The sequence below is a fragment of the Silurus aristotelis genome, assembly GCF_946808225.1.
Source record: "Silurus aristotelis genome assembly, chromosome: 28".
Taxonomy (NCBI): domain Eukaryota; kingdom Metazoa; phylum Chordata; class Actinopteri; order Siluriformes; family Siluridae; genus Silurus; species Silurus aristotelis.
This window is the reverse complement of record NC_139601.1, coordinates 8339099-8358157: the sequence shown is the minus strand read 5'-3', so window position 1 is coordinate 8358157 and position 19059 is coordinate 8339099. Positions and strand designations below refer to the sequence as shown.

General features: G+C 41.1%; 1 protein-coding gene and 1 long non-coding RNA gene across 4 annotated transcripts in view; one reads left to right on the top strand and one right to left on the bottom strand.

Moving 5' to 3' along the window:
• ccdc120b (coiled-coil domain containing 120b) overlaps nucleotides 1–11417 on the top strand; it is a 32339-nt gene extending 20922 nt beyond the window's left edge. For 2 of the 3 annotated variants that reach the window (XR_014532240.1, XR_014532241.1), the window contains exons 7-10: nucleotides 5555–5711; nucleotides 6069–7091; nucleotides 7194–9041; nucleotides 10219–11417. Coding sequence is in view for 1 of the 3 variants with exons in the window: in XM_083534170.1 (XP_083390296.1) it covers nucleotides 5555–5711; nucleotides 6069–7091; nucleotides 7194–7293 (1280 nt within the window). In the remaining 2 variants the exon portion in view is untranslated. Of the gene's footprint in view, nucleotides 1–5554; nucleotides 5712–6068; nucleotides 7092–7193; nucleotides 9042–10218 lie in introns of those variants that run through there. The other variant, XM_083534170.1, reaches the window with a different exon arrangement.
• The window catches only part of LOC310722034, a 120064-nt gene that overhangs the window by 16520 nt on the left and 84485 nt on the right, over nucleotides 1–19059 (bottom strand). The gene's annotated exons all lie outside the window — the stretch shown is intronic.

The window sequence follows — 19059 nt, the reverse complement described above, 5'->3', positions numbered from 1 at the left end:
GGAAACTTTGCGGTATATTCATCTCACGCACATGCGCATTTGACGAAAATACCGTATTGAACTCAGGTGAAGTGAACACGCACATAAAAAAAACACAATGTCTGTGTTTTCTACCCTGGAACACATGAAATCAAAGCATCGATCTGTTCTGACTGACACCCATGTAAAAGAATTGCTTCGAGTGGCAACAACGGAATATGAGCCAGATTTGAAGGGAATTGTTTAAGGCAAGGAATGCCAAAATTCCCATTAAGTAACATGCATAGTAAAAGAAAAACGCTATTGTATATTATTATATTTTTGTTTGTGGACTTGGTTGAACTAAGAGTTTGTGTGTGTGAGACAGTGCAAACAATTTTCATTGTTGAAAATGACTGTCCTGTGGTCTTAGAACTGTAGGAGTCAATTTCTGTCATTATGTTGGTGTGTGACATTTACAATAAATCTGGCTGAGCAGAGGTGTGTGTGTGTGTGTGTGTGTGTGTGTGTGTGTGTGTGTGTGTGTGTGTGTGTGTTAGAGGAAGGGATTAGTGATGTTCATGTGTGCCCATGTGTATGATGTGGCTCTTTGCGGTAACACAGGAAAAAAATGTGGCTCTCTGTCTCTGACTGGTTGGCCACCCCTGTTGTATAATAATTAAATGATATATGCATAAAGTAAATATACAATCATTAAAAACAATCATTTGAAAGTAGTAAGGCCACAGGAAAACAGATACATTTACTGTTGTAGTAGACAAATGCTATAGGCCTGATAAAAAAAAAAGGGAAAAAATATGCATTGGTGGACAAATGCATGAGTTTGCAGGAAATCACAACAGTGACTAAAAATGTAATCTTTTACCACTGCTATTATTTGCTGCTTCTAGATACAGCGGGGAAAATAAGTATTTGACACATCAGCATTTTTTATCAGTAATGGGATTTCTAAGTGGGCTATTGACACAAGATTTCCACCAGATGTAGCCATCAAGCCAAATATTGAATTCATACAAAGAAATCAGAACATTTAAGTATACAAGTTAAGTCATAATAAATAACAAACACAAGGCCAAGGAAACAATGAAGTGGTTTCAAAGAAAGAAAATCAAGTTGCTTGAATGGCTCAGTCAATCACCTGACCTAAATCCCATAGAAAATGTATAGAGAGATCAAAGTTCATAAAAGAGGCCCAAGGATCCTTCAAGATTTAAAGACCATTTGTGTGGAAGAATGGGCCAGAATCACTCCTGAGCAATGCAGACGACTGGTCTCTCCATACAAGAGCTGTCTAGAAGCTGTAATCACCAACAAAGGCTTTTCTACAAAGTATTAAATGAAGTGTGTTCAATACTTATTCCCTGTGTCATTTCACTTTATTTATTATGACTCAACTTGTATAATTAAATGTTCTGATTTCTTTGAATAAATTCAATATTTGGCTTGATGGCTACATCTGGTGGAAATTTTGTGTCAATAGCCCACTTAGAAATCCCCTTACTGATAAAAATGCTGACGTGTCAAATACTTATTTACCCGCTGTATAGTGTTTGTTCGCACTGTTTTAATTTAATCCATCACTATGACGGGAGCAAGGTGATTGCGCAACCTGATGGTCGCGAGTTATGATAGAATAGATCCAGTGCAGTACAGTTTACACAATAGCACTTTATTAAACAATACTATTTTTACATGATGAAGATTATACAGTTTTTGCTTACCGTGCTGATATTTCGCCTTCATCTATGACACGAGTGTGGTATTTTTTTTTTGCGTGCTCGTGCATCACTGTGGTACCTCCATCCCACACATGCTCCGCTTTACATAACTTCCAGGTACAGTTTTCTTTTTTGCGTTTAATATAAAATGTTCCCATGCCTTGGATGACTTGGGATGCACACCTTTTTTTCCTGCTACCGGTTGACCCTGTACTGTCCGCCATTTCCGCAGACGGACGTTATCTTGCAGTCATGCTAACCCGTAACTTAAGTAGCCCCACTAATCGATAACAGCATTCGATGACAACGAATTTCATTATTGAGAAAGCGTGCTAAGAGAGGAGTTGTGGTATAGTATTTCCTCATACAATACCACAACTCCACTCTTAGCACGCTTTCTCAATAATTAAATTCGTTGTCATCGAATGCTGTTATCGATAGGTGTGTAGGTGTGGCAGAGAAGTATGTGAGAGCAGGACATGTATGAGGACAGCAGTGAGGTGTGCAGTAGGAACGACAGACTGGTTCAAGGTGGAGGTGAGATTCCATTAAGGATCGACTCTGAGCCCTTTCCTGTTTACAATGGTGATGGACAGGCTTACACATGAGGTCAGACAGGAGTCTTCATGGACTATGATGTTTATGGATGATATTGTGATTTGTGGTTAGAGTAGGGAGCAGGTTGGGATGAGCCTGGAGTGGTGGAGGTATGTAGGATTGAAAGTCAGTAGAAGCAAAAGACTGAGTACATGTGTGGGAATGAGAGGGGGGCAGTGGACTGGTGCAGGAGTAGAGGTGGTAAAGGTGGATGAGTTGAAATACCTGGGGTGCAATGTAATGAAGAGTGTGTTAAATGGACATTCGGTGCAATCCAGATGAGGATGAGTTCCTTCTTGAGTTTGGTTCCTCTAAATGTTTCTTCCTTATGCCATCTCAGGGATCTTTTCTTTGCCACAGTCACCACTGGCTTGTTCATTAGGGACTAACTTTCACTATTGAAGAACAATCTTATAAATTTTTTCTTACTACATTATCTGTGTAAAGCTGCTTTGAGACAATGCCCATTGTTAAAAGCGCTATTCAAATAAAAATTTATTGAATTGAGTGTGTTAGAAAAGTGAAGAAAAATGCAGGCAGGGTGGAGTGGGTGGAAAAGAGTAACAGGAGTGATTTGTGATAGAAGGGTATTTACAAGAGTAAAAGGGAAGGTTTATAAGTTAGTTCTGGTATGTTGTATGGTTTAGAGACAGTGGCATTGACAAAAAGACGGGAGGCAGAGTTGGAGGTGGCAGAGTTGAAGATGCAATTTTAATTGAAAGTGACAAGGATGGACAGAATTAGAAATTAGCTTATAAGAAGGACCATACAGGTAGTATGTTTTAGAGACAAGGTGAGAGAGGTGCGATTGACATGGTTTGGACATGTGCAGAGGTAGGACATGGGGTATATCAGTAGGAGAATGCTGAGGACAGAGTCACCAGGCATGAGGAAAAGTGGAACGCCAAGGAGGAGTTTTATCGATGTGGTGAGGAAAGACATGCAGGTGGTTAATTTGAAAGAGGCAGATGTAGAGGACAGAGTGATCTGGAGATGAATGATCAATTAAGGCAACCCCTAATGGAAGCAGACAAAAGAAGTAAAAGAAGATCAAGTTTTTTTACTTGTAGTTTGATCTGCACAATTCATTTCAGCTGAGAATTTAAAGAAGAAGAAGTCATTCAAAATAACAAACAATAAGTGCCCCTACAAGTTCTAACAAATCTTAACAACTAAAAGAACCTCAAAAGTGGGTAGAATGATTATTGGGTGGCATAATTTATGAAAGCCTTGGCAGCCTATATTTTCCATTGAGTTCTGCAAGTTTTAATGTTATTTTTTTTTGTACAGGTCTAATATAGTATAAGCCTGATGGTAGTATGCCTAATTGCAACATTGGTTAACATTTTAATGATTAACTTCTTATTTGTTTAACTTAACATTGGTAGGCAATCCAAAACCTCACACTTCAATAATTATTATGTTTACAAAAAACATAGTCATTGAAAACATAACAGTCATGATAGCAAATAGAAATGACCAACATTTTAGACTTAGAGACTTTAGCGTCATTGTAGTGATTAAACACAATTTGTTTGGTAGCTCTCAAAAACCAGCAGCAATAAGAAGGCAAATGTAAGAGTAACAAAAGAATAAACAAAAAATAATAGCACTTAAATATAATAATATGAAATATGTGATGATATGAACAATGAAATATATGTGCAGTGGAACTTGGATCAAACAGTAGAGTGCAACACAGTGCAAACATAATTGTCAAAATACAGGAAATATTGCACAAGTTACAATAATAACTGCTAACTAGTATAGTAATAATAATAGTAATCATGATAATAATAATAAAACTTAAAAAATACAGTCCTGGGTATAAAGTATTTGGTTCATTAGCAGCAACATAGAAAAGAGAGGCAGACAGCTTGGTTTGTTATATCAGAGTCTAAATATCCTTTGTCCATATCTGTTGCAGTCTTGTTAATAGGGTGAAAAGGGCTGAACTAAGGACACAACCCTGTGGTGCGCCTGTATTCAGGGTGAGAATGGATGATGTGTAGTTGCCCACTCTGACATTCTGTGGTCTGAGTGTAGTGGTTAAGCCCAAGTTGCTCAGCTTGTTCACTAGCTTGTGGGGAACTATTGTGTTAAATGTAGAGATAAAGTCTACAACTAACATCCAAACATATGTGTTGGGATTCTCTAGATGGGACAGGCTTGTGTGGAGTGCGATTAATATTGCATCCTTTGTTGATCTGTTCCCACTATTCCAAATGGTGGCTGTCCAGATCAGTGGGGATATTTGCTTTGACATGACATCTGTGTGCATCCTGGCATCCTGTCTGGTCCTGCCGCTTTGTTAATGTCAACCTTTTTTAGAGTGGATTTCACCCAATGACATTCAAAGAGGAGTACCGGCTCCTCTCTGGGTCGTCGTGCTGTCCGAGTTTCCACTCCGCTGGTGTGGTTGTCAAAGCGAGCGAAGAACTGATTCAGAGCGTCAGAAAGTGTGGCGTCATTGCTGGTCAATAAGGTGCTTTTTTTGTAATCCATTAGGGCATTAATACCCCTACACATGCTGTGGGGTTGCTTTTCAGGCATTACTGTAAGCCAGCCTGTTCCTCACCCTAAGCAGAGACCCCACATTCCTGTCCAGACATGGTTTTTGGTTTGGGAACACCTTGTTGAACTTGGTGGTTAATAAAGTGCAAAAGGCTATGTAGGCCAAAACAAATTAACAATAATTTTCCAGGTCTGTATTTTCAAAAACAATCCTGAAAATAAACTTAACACACTAAAAACAAAACAAAAAAAAAAACACGCTGCTGTATATCTGAGAGCTCGGAGCTGCTGTATCTGCACGCGCCGCCATCCTGAGCCAGATGTAGCAATACTGAAATCTATGACTGGGCACTTATTGTAATCTTTCCAAATTATTAACATACTAAGATTCTGTTTACAGAATTCTAATGACATACTCAGACTAATGACATCAACTGGACTGAACACTTTTTTTTGGATGAATTGGAATGCTGTCATGCATAATTTCAGTGTTTGACCACAATTTTTCCCCTAGAGAAACAGAAACAAGAACAATAGGGCTCCAGTAACAGTTATACAAATACACAAAAAAGAACCCTTCAAAAACCAAAATCTAAACAAAATCCAGCATTACGTCCTTGGACCTTTAAAATTCTTACAGTTCCAGTAAGGTTCCAAGCATTAAACACCCCAATAGGTTTCTCAACTTCTGCATAGTTTGAAATCCTCTAAACACCACCAACCCTGTTTATTTTTGTGGCACACAGAGGACTTGTCTTTTAGTGTGGTTTCTGAGCATCGCTCATTTTCTCACCCTCGCCTGGCCTCATGCAGTCCTGACAGCCACCTATGTAAGACTCTGTCTCCAGTGGAGATTTACTACGAGATGAGGACTTGCTGTGACTCTGCTTCTAACTCCGTCAGGTAAACATAATAATTTTTTGCTCGCAGCATTTTGGCTGGCATTTTTGTGTCGTAGATAAAAACACAAGCATGATTAATAACATAGCCCAAGTCATTCCCTGCCAAGAAGTACATACAATGTGGATAGGTAAACCTAGTGTATCACAAAACATGCCAGTCTGCTTTCATATAAGGTACAGTGTTTAATATATTATTTTGCCCAAATGGTTCAATAATTTTAGTGTATTTCAGTTATGGTTAAATGCATGCGGTTTTGAGATTGCAGATTGAACATGTAATGGTTTCTACAGATAGATTTAAGATAATCCTCTCTCTCTGACACCTTTATTCATAGCAGCATCTCTCTATCACTGTTAGGTCTGGTCTGTCAAATGATGTAGCACTAAAGCAGTGGGATGGAAGTCAGGAGGTTGCTCGGATTGTTCCACTAGCATCTATGGAGAGCTTCTCCTCAGAGCGTACAAATTACACATACAATTCTCTTGCCCGCCGTAGCAACAGCTCTGAGGCATTGCTTGACCGTTCCAGCCATTCTCAGTTAGTGGCTCCCCAAAATTGCATGCCCCAAAAAACTGGACCATATAAGAGCTCAGAGTCCTTGACTGATGGCAAGCTAAGATGCATGTATCGTGGGAGCCCACAGAGACAGATGGGTGGATCTAAAGAACAAAGCTACATGCATTCATCAGTCAATAAAGGAAATGGAGCAAGCTATGATGAGGCACTGATAGATTGTATGAGCAAGTCACAGAAAAGACCAGTTAAGCCCCAGGAACACTTTTCAGTAAAGCAAATATGGTCTGACCTTTCTGCTCTTCCCAAATCTGGAACCTCAACTCATTGCAAAGTTTTTGCTCATTCCCAGATGCATCTAGCCTCTGCCACACCCTCATATAGCCCTATATTTGTGAAGAATTACCAGCCTAAACCACGTCAAGTCAAAGTCACACGAACTAAGTCTTGTGGTCCATTTACCCCCCTCCAGCAGCATAGTCTAGACCATTTACTGGTATATGCTTATGAGCCTACAAATCTTTTATCTGGCTCCACTGCTTCATCCTTTCCAAACCTACTACCCCACCAAACAGAGATGCCCAATTCCACTGTCAATTTCAGTAGCAAACCTGGACCTTTCTCCCTGCCTGCCCTGGATGACTCTACTCGTAGTCTTCACAAAGCTCTGGCATTGGAGGGACTCCGGGACTGGTATCTGAGGAATGCAATGGGTTACCCCACTGCAGCCAGTGGGCAAGATGGACTTCGTCTGCGCCCCCCACCCCATCTGGTGCACCTTCCATGGTCTGCCCCACTGGGACCACTCTACTCACATCCACAGATTCCTCAGTCATCCTCCTTTCATGGTCACTCACTGCATGGAAGGTAAATCACAAATCTCGCTATTTCTTTTTTTTGGCAGTTTCTTTTTGAGAGTATGGTCAGTGTCCTCATTCTGTGTGTAAATCTGATCTTTCTTTCTGTCAGGTCTGTGGAGCTCTCTCTTTATCCAGAGCAATTTACCTCCAAGGAAACTGCTCAGAAGGGGCCTAGCTCAGATCCACCTGCCTCTGGAACTCTGGTATAACTGCCAGATCACAGTACACTATAATCATTGATATCTAAAACCATATATTTGTATAACAGTTTTCAGAAAACAAGCTCAAGTTGTAAAAGTAGGATAAAGGTTTTATAGAGGTAATTTTGAAAATCTTTGCCCTACTATACCTATTACATTACAGTTATATTTTGTATATGATTTGGACAGCTGTAATAAGCTCAACTTTCCATCATTTTCAGATATATTTTCATTGTATATAAAGATATAGATGTATGTAATACAAATAACTATTTTGAAACTAATATTACAGAATTATAAACAGGAGTTCTCTAAATGAATGTATGTATTTTAAATGTATAATACAACTTTGAATGTGTAGAATACATTTTGGTTTAATATCTAAATGTAGCATTTAATATTGCAATGTACCCGTCAATAGAGTGAACCCCAAAAATGGGCAGAAGGTTTATTGTGTAAATGCATTGGCCTTGGCAGACATTGTGTTCTAAAAGTTTAAATGTGATTTAGTTTTGATTGTATTAGTTTAATTTGGAATAAGCCTAATGCTATTATACCTAATTATAATATCGGTTAACATTTTAATGGCTGCTTATTTGTTAGGGTTAAAATTGGTAGGCAAACCCAAAATCACACTTAAATTATTATTATGTTAACAAACAAAACAGTCATGATAGAAAGTAGCAATCAGCGACATGTAGCAATATCAAAATCACTGATTGAGCACTTACTGTAAACGTCTTTATTCTAGATTTCATAAATTTATGTAATAGAGGCTTACTGTTTGCCCAAATGCTTATGGATACCTAATCATAACACCCATATGTGAACCTGCCCCAAATTGTTCAACAAAGTTAGGAACACACAATTGTATATGGTAATTTTAAATTCTGTAGCTCTTCAATGTACCATCACTGGAAGTAGAGTAGAGAAGAGTGGAAAATACTTTATTAATTTGTATTTAAATTTAAAATGTATTATACATTTGGTGTTACAAAGCCACAAAAAGACAAAAACAACAGGGACAAACATTTTACAAAACTTACAATATACAAAAGTATATACATATAAGAACAAAAGAATAATGGCTCTCTTCATTCTAAGATTCTGTGCACTACTCAACACATCAACAACTGTATGTTAGATATGTGTGATGAGCAATTCAGGTAAGGTGTGTATAAAAATTAGGCTCCAGCAAAAATCTGTACAGTCCATGGCTTTGCCAGGGCCAAAGTGGAACAATTCTAGTGATCTAGACAATGCATTAACATCAATCAGAGATTAACCCTCACACGGTTCACTGCAGCACGTAGCATGTACCAGCTCGCAGTGCTAGTACTGACTTTCTTTTTGTGTTTATGTAGCCATGTGCTTTTGTTCTCTTTCATCATCTCGTGTTCAAGATGCACCAATGGGAAGGGCATCAGGTACTGACCTCTGCAGAAGCATCCGATTGCACCAAGTCTGGCAATGACAGACCTACCTTTCCTAAGTTGACATTCGTTTCTCGTGAACATCTGTATACTTGCCTCACAGCTCTCTAGTTATTGGACTTCACCTTTGTCCTCAGGAGGACACATTCAGATCAGCCTCCGCCAGACGTGTTTGTCTTTGGCCAGGTTAGGTTTTTGAAAGCCTCCCACGCTCGTGCCCATTTATAGGCTGCCCGCCTATTTCATAACTTCTCATGGCGCTTTCGAAGTTGGCACCGGCTACACCAGTGGACAACCAGTCATGAGCCTGCCCTGCTGCGTGCAGTGCTCTCATTGTCGCTAGGGAACCCCCGTCCCTTCTGTGTTGTCTGCTTGGGACTTAAACATGCTCAGAAAGCGATTGATTTACCCAAGAATTGTAAGCGATTGACTTACCCAAGAATTGTACCCATTGCTTCTCTACTCTACACTGCCAAAAAATCTCCTGCATCACATGCTCAAAGTGCTCGCTACGCAGTGCGTCAATTTTAAGTTCTCTGACTCAGAGGAGGATAAATGCAATGCCACTGCACATCCCGGGGCCTTTCATGGTGCAGTTTCCACAAACTGTGCAGACTAATTCACGTCTCCGTTCAAGGATTTATTAGCGGGCGAACAGCGTCTCATCGACGGACCGCCAGGCTCTGGGAATAAGGACATGGCCATCCGGTCATCCATAGCCCATCAGACTTTCGCTCCCACTGCCTTACCCAGTTGTTACCTGTGAACGAGCTGCCGCATGCCTCAACATCAATGGCTGGCTCTTCTGAAAGCTTTGGATCAAGAGAGAGATGTTTATGATGGAAAATTTATGGGCCCTCCCAGGCCCTAGAAAGTAGCTTCTCCCTGCGTCCTGGAGTGGATTTTATCTCTTCATCTCAGCCTGCTACGCGATCTCTGCTGCTATGTCATGGTGACGTGCACATACACAGCAGTGCTCCGCCACTGGAGAAACGCAAAGTCTGTCTCCCCCCCCCCCCCCTCTCCCCCCTCTGGGCAATCATGCTTCCCCCTCTGGGCTTCATGCTTCTCCAAGCTTCATGCTCTCGCTCACAAGCCATTAGTATGGAGCATTCTGCATTCAGACGGCATTTTCTGTCTGTTACAGGCGACCCATGTCCTGGGCATTCTGAACAGGGGGGGCGGACCTTTTGTGGAGGGGGAACCCCCTCTACGGAAAGTGGCACCTCCACCTTCAGATAGTGCTCAGTCGCTGATATTTTGGGCTTCTTGCAAGATCTTATTGATGGTGAAAGTTCCTTTTCTATGATTAAGGTTTGTTTAGCAGTTATCGCCGCATGTCATGTTGGGGATAAGGCTTTTCTCAGGCCTAACTCAGCCTTTATACCTAAATGCTTCCCAGCTTTCACTGGCAGTGTGATGGTGTTCTTCGTCATTCATCCTCTCCCTTTTTCCTCTGTGGCCCTGTGCATGCTCTTCGTGTTTACATCGACAGGACTAGCCCTTTCAGAAAGAGCGACCAGCTCTTAACTTCTTGGGCCCCAAAGACAGGGATTCCAATTTTTAAGCAATGCCTATCTAATTGGCTTGTGAAAGCTTTCTCACTGGTATATGAATCTAAGGGAGTGCAGCCTCCAGGGGCATCAGGGCACACTCTACCAGAGGCATAACTGCTTCTTGGGCTCTGTTAGAGGGTTTTCTTGTTAGAGGGGTTTCCTTCCTTCTCCATTTGTGCCGCTGCAAGCTGGGCTTCCCCACATACATTTGTCAGATACTACCGGCTTGATGTTACCCAGACCACAGTAGCTCATGCTTCCTTAGGGGTGGGCTCTTTGTAACCTTGTGCTATTAGGTCCTCAACCTCTTTTATTCCTGATTGGCCAGCCCAGTTTATTTATGTTGTTTATCATGTTAGTTGGTATCCTCACTAGACACCAAAATTTCTTCAATATACATACATCAATATGTATATTTCCACATGCTGCTTGCATATTGTGTCTCATTAGGGTTCTAGGGGTCCATGCTTTAATGGCTGGGTTTTCTTCATCACTTTGTGTGGGGTCTGCTACTGAGTTTATTGGGCAACCAGGAAGCTGTCCATATCTTCCATAGGTGCATCTCGAGCTTGAGATGAAGAGAACAATATGTTTGTAACCCCACTACTCTGAAACATGGAGTGGAGAAATCCTCCAGGTTTGCCGAGAAGCGAATATGCTCACTGAGGAAAGGTAGCAACGTGCACTTGCCTTATGCAGTCGGTGTATGGACGGTATCTTTCCTGCCTTTGGGCATGCGCTCCTGTCTGTCAAGCAATACTTGGTGGAATTGGATGCTTCTGCAGATGTTGGGTACAGATGCCCTTCGCATAGATGGATCTCTCCACTTAATGTTTCAGAGTTGTGGGGTTACCAATAGTAACCAGTTGTTTTGGTCACATCTGTCTCTATTTTAATTAGTTTTTTGTTGATTATCTGGTCTAGTTTAGCTTTAATTACCGAGCTGTTTTATTCCATTTTTCACGTTTTATGTTTTGCTGTTTTCATTATACTCTCATTTTTGTTTCTTGTTTCTCATCCTTGCCTTGCCCTGTTTGTTGTTGTTTGCCTGACCATCACCTGACCATCACCTAATTTATATTTTAGATTTGTCCTGCAAATTTAGACTTACTTGTTCGCATTTTAATAAAATGCTCTTACCCCACACTTGAATTTGCTTCAGCTACTGTGCTTCATTGCATTACTTGAAATTACTTTACCACTATTATGGTTGCAGCTGGTAAGAGGAGAATGAGTGCCATGCCTTCAAGTTTGAGTCTCGAAGGCCCCTTGAACCCCCACCCCACCACCACCATACAATGGCTATTTCAAGGCAGGGGTGTGTTTGTGAAGGGGTGGTGGGGTGGAGCTTAAGTTGCAATGCCATATTTATTTTTTAGACGAAACTTGATCCCAAACCTGAGATGACCCGTGTCCCTGCTTTTAAAGTTCAGTGGTCCAGCTCTTCTTTGGGTGGAACCCCTGATCACCTAAGGTAACAGGAAGATTGGCACACTGGCTGGGTTTGTCTGCACATGAGGGTTAAGCCCACCTTGCTATGGAGGTTCAGCCTGAATGATGTGCTATCCCATTTTCATTTTTTATTAGGGAAAGATAGCCAAAACCCATGAGGAGCTCACAGTTTACAGCCACCCACAACGAGCTCCAGCTCCAGAGATGGATGAGGCTGCTCTCCAAGCCAAGCTCCAGGTCTCCTTCAATGACCTGCTCACGTATTAGTGTGTGCTGGCTTGAATTGCTAATACTATCTTCTTTGCTTCCATGTTTATGTAGCCATGTGCTTGTGTGTTTATCCATGTCAGGTTTCCATCCCCATCCTGTCACTGGTCTTCATGTTCATATGTCATTCATTCACATCTGTTTTACATTTTCATGGGGGCATTTATCAGGTTTCAGCATTTTCTTTATAGGCAGACAAAACTTAGTGAGTATAATAAATCCAAAACTTGATTTTATGGTGTCATTGTCCAGAAAATGATTTATTCATTTTTTTAATTTGCACACCTCTTGTACTGTGATCTTGGAGTGGCATTAAATTATGCATTGTTAATAAAGAAATGCAATATTATCTATCATTTTCATTATTAATGTTTGTCTTGGAAACTAGCCTTTTATCCAAATATGTTCTCCATACATGCAAATTTCTGGTCATATTTTCAGCTGAATTATGTGCAGGTTGTGAGTTTATACTAAATTTGCGCATGTCTGTATTCAGACCTCAGACAGAACCAGAGACTTGCATGCTGCCTGGACAGAAGCGAGTGCAGTTATCTGGAATACTGAGGTTAAACCTGTCAGTTTTTCTTGTGCTTATAAAAAAAAATAATAATTCACCATTAATTTACAGTTTGTTGTAACCATGATATGTAATTTTATTTATTAATCATCGTTATAATCAAGTTTAAAGGGCTAAAGTCAGAATTGGCAAAAGTTTTATTTAAAAAGTTGATAAGTCAATATTTTTGCACATTCAGATGATTATCAAAATTACTTACATACAGTTTACACATCCATGCTTTTTAGATTTCCTTCAGTATATTTACTAGGACAAACATTTTTCAGTTCCACCTGTCCACCTCCTTCTGTTGGACCTATGATTGTACTTTTGATTGAGAGAGGGAATAATAATCATAAACTGACTAAACATTAATGTCAGTGGTATTTAGAATAAAACGATAATGTACAAACATTTAAATAAAATTTGGAAGATAATCTAGTTATCTGATTAACATGAGCTCTTTCATAAAGATTTTAATATACGCTTCCAATATGTTTCACAATCATTTACTGCATAGAGCAGAACAGTGAACTAGAAGTAGCCTGGTTTGTCCCAACAGCGAATTTAATTCCCAATGTTCAAAACTGATTCTGTGTAAGACAAATATGTAGTTTTAAAATTGAGTGTAGCTGAGTCCTGAATACTTTAAGAGACTGTGCAATCTGTGGTTGAGTTAAATGTTTATGTTTCATTACTGTGTGTCATGAGAAATACAAGATTATCAGTTTACAGATATGCAAGTCCAGATACAGGTCCCTGACTTACGATGACCCAATTGTAACTTGAAAATATCAAGTCGAGACATGGCCTAGCCTACCCAGTCTTAAGGAATGGTAATCAGTATGAGGTACAATACAGTAATTTGTTAGTAATTAAACAAATTACAGTACATAATTCAGCAAAACAGGGCAATGTACAGTACTGTACAGTGTATATGTATGTGGCAACATGTGCATGGATGAGCATGAGAGGAATGTGGATTATAAGCTGCTACATTTACAGAAAGTAAAATATTTTTTAACATTTTGTCATATTGCTATCGTCTTCGTAAGATAGAAAAATCACAAGATGAATCATCGTAACTCTGGGACAATTTTTTTTTTTATTATTTCCATAAAAAAAGTAATTTAAAATGTATTTAAGCTTATCTGCAAAATGTGTGTAATAACACATTTTGTGTAATAATATTTAGAAGACCAACAATAACTTGAAGCTTGAATTTGTTAGATGAATTTCAGCTCTAAACCTTTACTATTTCCAGCTTTTGATTTGACAGATTTGATGTGATACACTTGGAATAATAAGGGGTTACAGAATGATGAAAAAATACATGTAAGCTCATTGTCATCGAGTCCAGTGGAACAGAGTCTTGGACAATATGAATAAAGCTGATTCAGCTGGAGTCCTTGCTGGAATGTCTTAACTTGTGAGACATGTTGTGAGATCATAATGTTCAGTTCAAGCACATCGGTCCCTTGTGCATTTGGACACCAACCACAAGCTAATCAGGTAGGCATTTTTTGTGTCATGGTCTATTACGGTGATTACGTGTCCTGGGATGCGTCATTGCTAGAGCCCCGCCCCGTCTGTGCTTGCGAGCTTCCATTAAAAAAGGTGAGTTTTAGCTCTGTGGCTAATGTTTTAGTGCATTTATGCACATTAGTAAATTCGATTGAGTCCAAAAGAGGAGGAAGACGTCTACAGAGACAGCAGCGAAAGAAGAAGTGTTAGGAGTGTGGACCTTCGGGTTGGTACTTTAAATGTTGGTACTATGACAGGTAAAGGGTGAAAAATAGCTGATATGATGAAGAGGAGAAAGGTAGATATGTTGTGTGTTTAGGCAAAAGAGAGTAAGACCGGGAACATTGAAGGGGGTTTAAACTGTTCTATCATGGTATAGATGGAAAGAGAAATGGTGTAGGGCTGATCCTCAAGGAAGAGTACTGTAAGAGTGTAGTGGAGCTGAAGAGAGTTTCTGATGATGAATCGGGTGATGAATGTGAAGCTGCAAGTTGAAGGGTTGATGATAAATGTTATCAGTGCTTATGCCCCACAAGTGGCTTGTGAGTTGGAGGAGAAGGAAATATTCTGGAGTGAGTTAGATCAAGTGGTAGAAGGTGTACCTAGGAAAGAACTATTGGTGATTGGGGCAGACTTTAATGGCCAGGTTGGTGAAGGGAACAGAGGTGATGAGGAGGTGATAGGTAGGTATGGTCTTCGGGAGAGGAATGTGGAAGGGCAGATTGTGGTAGATTTCACTAAAAGAAATGGCAGTGGTGAATATGTATTTTAAGAAGGAGGATTATAGGGTGATGTATAAGAGTGGTGGAAGGTGCAAACAGGTGGACTATGTTCTATGTAGGAGATGCAACCTGAAGGAGATTAGAGACTGCAAGGTGTTCGCAGGGGACAGTGTAGCTAGACAGCATTGACAGATGGTGGTCTGTAGGATGCTTTGGAGGTTAAAAAGAAGAGGATGAGGGTGATGACTGAAATAAGAATAAGATGGTGGAAACTTAAGGAGGACGACTGCAGTGTAAGGTACAGGGAAGTGGTCAGACATGAGCTTGTGGTGGTGAAGAGTTGCTTTGATGATTGGGCAACTACTGCAGAAGTGATGGACTTCTGCAGTAGTTGCCCAATCATCAAAGCAACTCAAAGTATCTCCTACATAGAACATAGTCCACCTGTTTGCACCTTCCACCACTCTTATACGTCACCCTATGATCCTCCTCCTTCTTAAAATAATTGAGACAGCTAGAACGGAACTTGGTGTGACATCTGGGAATAGAAAAGAAGACAAAGAGACAGGTGGTGGACTGAGGAAGTGCAGGAAAGCATAATGAGAGAGAGTTTGGCGAAACAGAATTGGGAAAAATAGGCAAAAGTACAAGGAGATGCGGCAGCAGGTAAAGAGGGATGTGGAAAAAGCCAAGGAAAAGGCATATGAGGAGCTGTATGAGAAGTTGGACACTAAGATAGGAGACAAGGATTTATACCAATTGGCCAGGCAGAGGGACCGAGCTGGAAAAGATGTGCTGCAAGTTAGAGCAATTAAGGATGGAGATAGAGATGTGTTGACTAGCGAGGAGAGTGTGTTGAGAAGATGGAGGGAGTATTTTAAGCATGCTGATGAATAAGGAAAATAAAAGAGAGAGAAGGGTGGATGATGTGGAGATGGTGAAACAGGGAGTGGATAGGATTTGTGAGAAGGAAGAGTGGAAAGTCGGTTGGACCAGATGACATACCGGTAGAAGCATAGAGATGTTTAGGAGAGATGGCAGTGGAGTTTTTAACCAGGTTGTTCCAAGATTTTGGAAGATGAGAGGATGCCTGAGGAATGAAGGAGTGTGCTGGTACTGGTTTTTAAGAATAAGGGAGAAGTGCAGACTGGCAGTAACTACAGTGGAATTAAGCTGATCAGTCACACCATGAAGTTTGGGAAAGACTAGTGGAAGCCAGGCTGAGAGAAGGGGTGACCATCTGTGAGCAACAGTATGGTTTCATGTCGAGGAAGAGCACAACAGATGCAATATTTGCTTTGAGAGTGTTGATGGAGAAGTTTAGAGAAGGTCAGAAGGAGTTGCATTGTGTGTTTGTGGATTTAGAGAAAGCGTCCGACAGGGTGCCAAGAGAGGAGTTTTGATATTGTATGAGTAAGTCAGGTGTGTCAGAGAAGTATGTGAGGGTGGTGCAGGACAAGTATAAGTACAGTGTGATAGCAGTGCAGTGTGCAGTAGGAACGACAGACAGGTTTAAGTTGGGGGCATCGAGGATCGGCTCTGAGCCCTTGCTTGTTTGCAGTGTTGATGGAAAGGTTGACAGACGAGGTCAGACAGGAGTCTCCATTGACTATGATGTTTGCGGATGATATTGTTATTTGTGGTGAGAGTAGGGAGCAGATTGAGAATAGCCTGGAGAGGTGGAGGTACGTGCTGGAGAGAAGGGGAATGAAAGTCAGTAGGTGTAAGACAGTAAGTGTGTGTGAATGAGAGGAAGGGGAAGTGGAGTGGTGCGGTTGCAAGTAGAAGAGGTGGAGAAGGTCTAGGAGTTTAGGTACCTGGGGTCAACAGTGCAAAGTAATGGAGAGTGTGTTAGAGAAGTGAAGAAAAGAGTATAAGCAGGGTGGAGTGGGTGGAGAACAGTGGCAGGTGAGATTTGTGATAGAAGGGTATCTGCAAGAGTGAAAAGGATAGTTTATAGGACTGTGGTGAGACCTGCTATGTTGGATGGTTTAGAGACAGTGGCATTGAGTAAAAGACAGGAGGTGGAGCTGGAGGTAGCAGAGCTGAAGATGTTGGGATTTTCATTAGGAGTGACGAGGATGGACAGAATTAGAAATGAGCTTATTAGAGCGACCGCACATGTAGGACGTTTTGGGAACAAAGTGAAAGAAGCCCGATTGAGATGGTTTGAACATGTTCAGAGGAGGGACATGGGGTATATCGGTAGGAGAATGCTGAGGATGGAGCCACCAGGAAGAAGGAAAAGAGGAAGACCAAGGAGGAGGTTTATGGTGTGGTGAGGAAAGACATGCAGGAAGTTGGTTTGAAAGAGGCAGATGTAGAGGACAGAGTAGTATGGAGATGGATGATCTGCTGTGGCGACCCCTAATGGGAGCAGCCAAAAGAGAAAGAAGAAGTAGTAGTAAATTCAATTGATTTGTTGTAGCTGTAAGAGCATGTTGAGGCTTTGTGGTGGTGCACGGGCTGCTATTATCCCCAGGAAGGTTAAGTTTGACTATCAGTTAGCATTGGTGCCGTGCTGGTCACGATAACTAGTGTTTCATTTGTTACAGCTGTTTTAGTGCCTTTCATTCGGGTAAGCTGTGGTGAATTGTGCCGTGAACAACCATATGACCTGTTTCGGTGATGATTCCCTGGTAGGTATTGTTTACCATTTATTTTAATATAAGCTTCTTCATTTTGCTATTGGCCTGGTTTCTGACCTTGATTATTCTTTATCTTATTAGTTTCTTGTATAAGTTGTCTGCATTTATTTAGTTTTCTTTTGTGTTTATTTAGACTGACCCCAGGTTACCCTTCTATCACAAATCACTCCTCCACCTTCTCCACCTCTTCTCCCTGCAACCGCACCACTCCACTGCCCTCCCTCTCATTCATGCAAACATCATAGTCCATGGAGACTTCTGTCTGACTTCGTCCATCAGCCTGTCCATCACTGCAAACAGGAAATCACTGAGCTGATGATGCAATCCAACATCTGTCGTTCCTACTGCACACTTTACTGCTGCCACATGCCCTGCACCACCCGCACATACTTCTCTTCTACACCTATTTCCACATCAACCACCCTTCTCTATTTCATTTCCTCATTTATCAGCTGCTCAAAATTCCCCCTTCATCATATTAACACACTCTCCTCACTAGTCAGCACATTTCAATCTCCATCCTTTATTGTTCTAACCTGAAGCACAGCTCGGTCCCCCTGCCTGGCCAATCGTTTCAAATCCTTTTCTCCTTCCTTAGTGTCTAACTTCTCATACAGCTCCTTACTTGCCTTTTCCTTTGCTTTTCCACATCCCTCTTCACCTGCTGCCGCATCTCCTTGTACTCCTGCCTACTTTTCTCATCTCTCTGCCGATCCCAATCCTGTTTCTACAACCTCTTGCTCCTTATGCTCTTCTGCACCTCCTCATTCCACCACCACGTCTCTTTGTCTTCCTTTCTATTTCCAGATGTCACACCAAGTACCTTTCTAGCTGTCTCCCTTATCCTTCAGCACTAGTTGCCCAATCATCCAGCACCTCTTCACTACAACTAAGCCCCTTTTCTGTCCTCTCCCCTAAATCTCACAATAGTCTTTCTCTTTCAGTTTCCCCCAACTTATCCCTTTTTACAGTCCTCACTCTCTTCACCGCCAAACAAATTCTACAGACCACCATCTAATGCTGTCTAGCTACACTGTCCCCTGCCAACACCTTACAGTCTCCAATCTCCTTTAGGTTGCATCTCCTACATAGAACATAGTCCACCTTTCTCCACTCTAGTCACCCTATGCTCCTCCTTCTTATAAGTATTCACCACTGCCATTTCCATCCTTTTAGCTAAAATCTACCACCATCTGCCCTTCCACAGTCCTCTCCTTAAAGCCATACATACCCATCACCTCCTCATCACCTTCTCTTCACCAAAATGGCTTTTGAAATCTGCCCTAATCACCAATTGTTCTTTCCTAGGTACCCCTTCATCTAACTCACTCCAGAATTTTTCCTTCTCCTCCATCTCACAACCCACTTGAGGATAAATGTGATCAGTGCTTATGCTCATCACCCCTACAACTTCCAGCAACATGTTTATCAGAAACTCTCTAAACCTCCACTACACTCTTACTGTAACCCCTGAAAAGGGAAAACTTGGGAGGATCTTGGGAGAACACTTTGCCTCTACCTATAATGAGATGTCTGTACATTTTATTCAGAGATGGGCAAGTCTTGTTCTAACCTATAAACATGCACTTACCCATCTGATTCTAATTTGCACCTGTA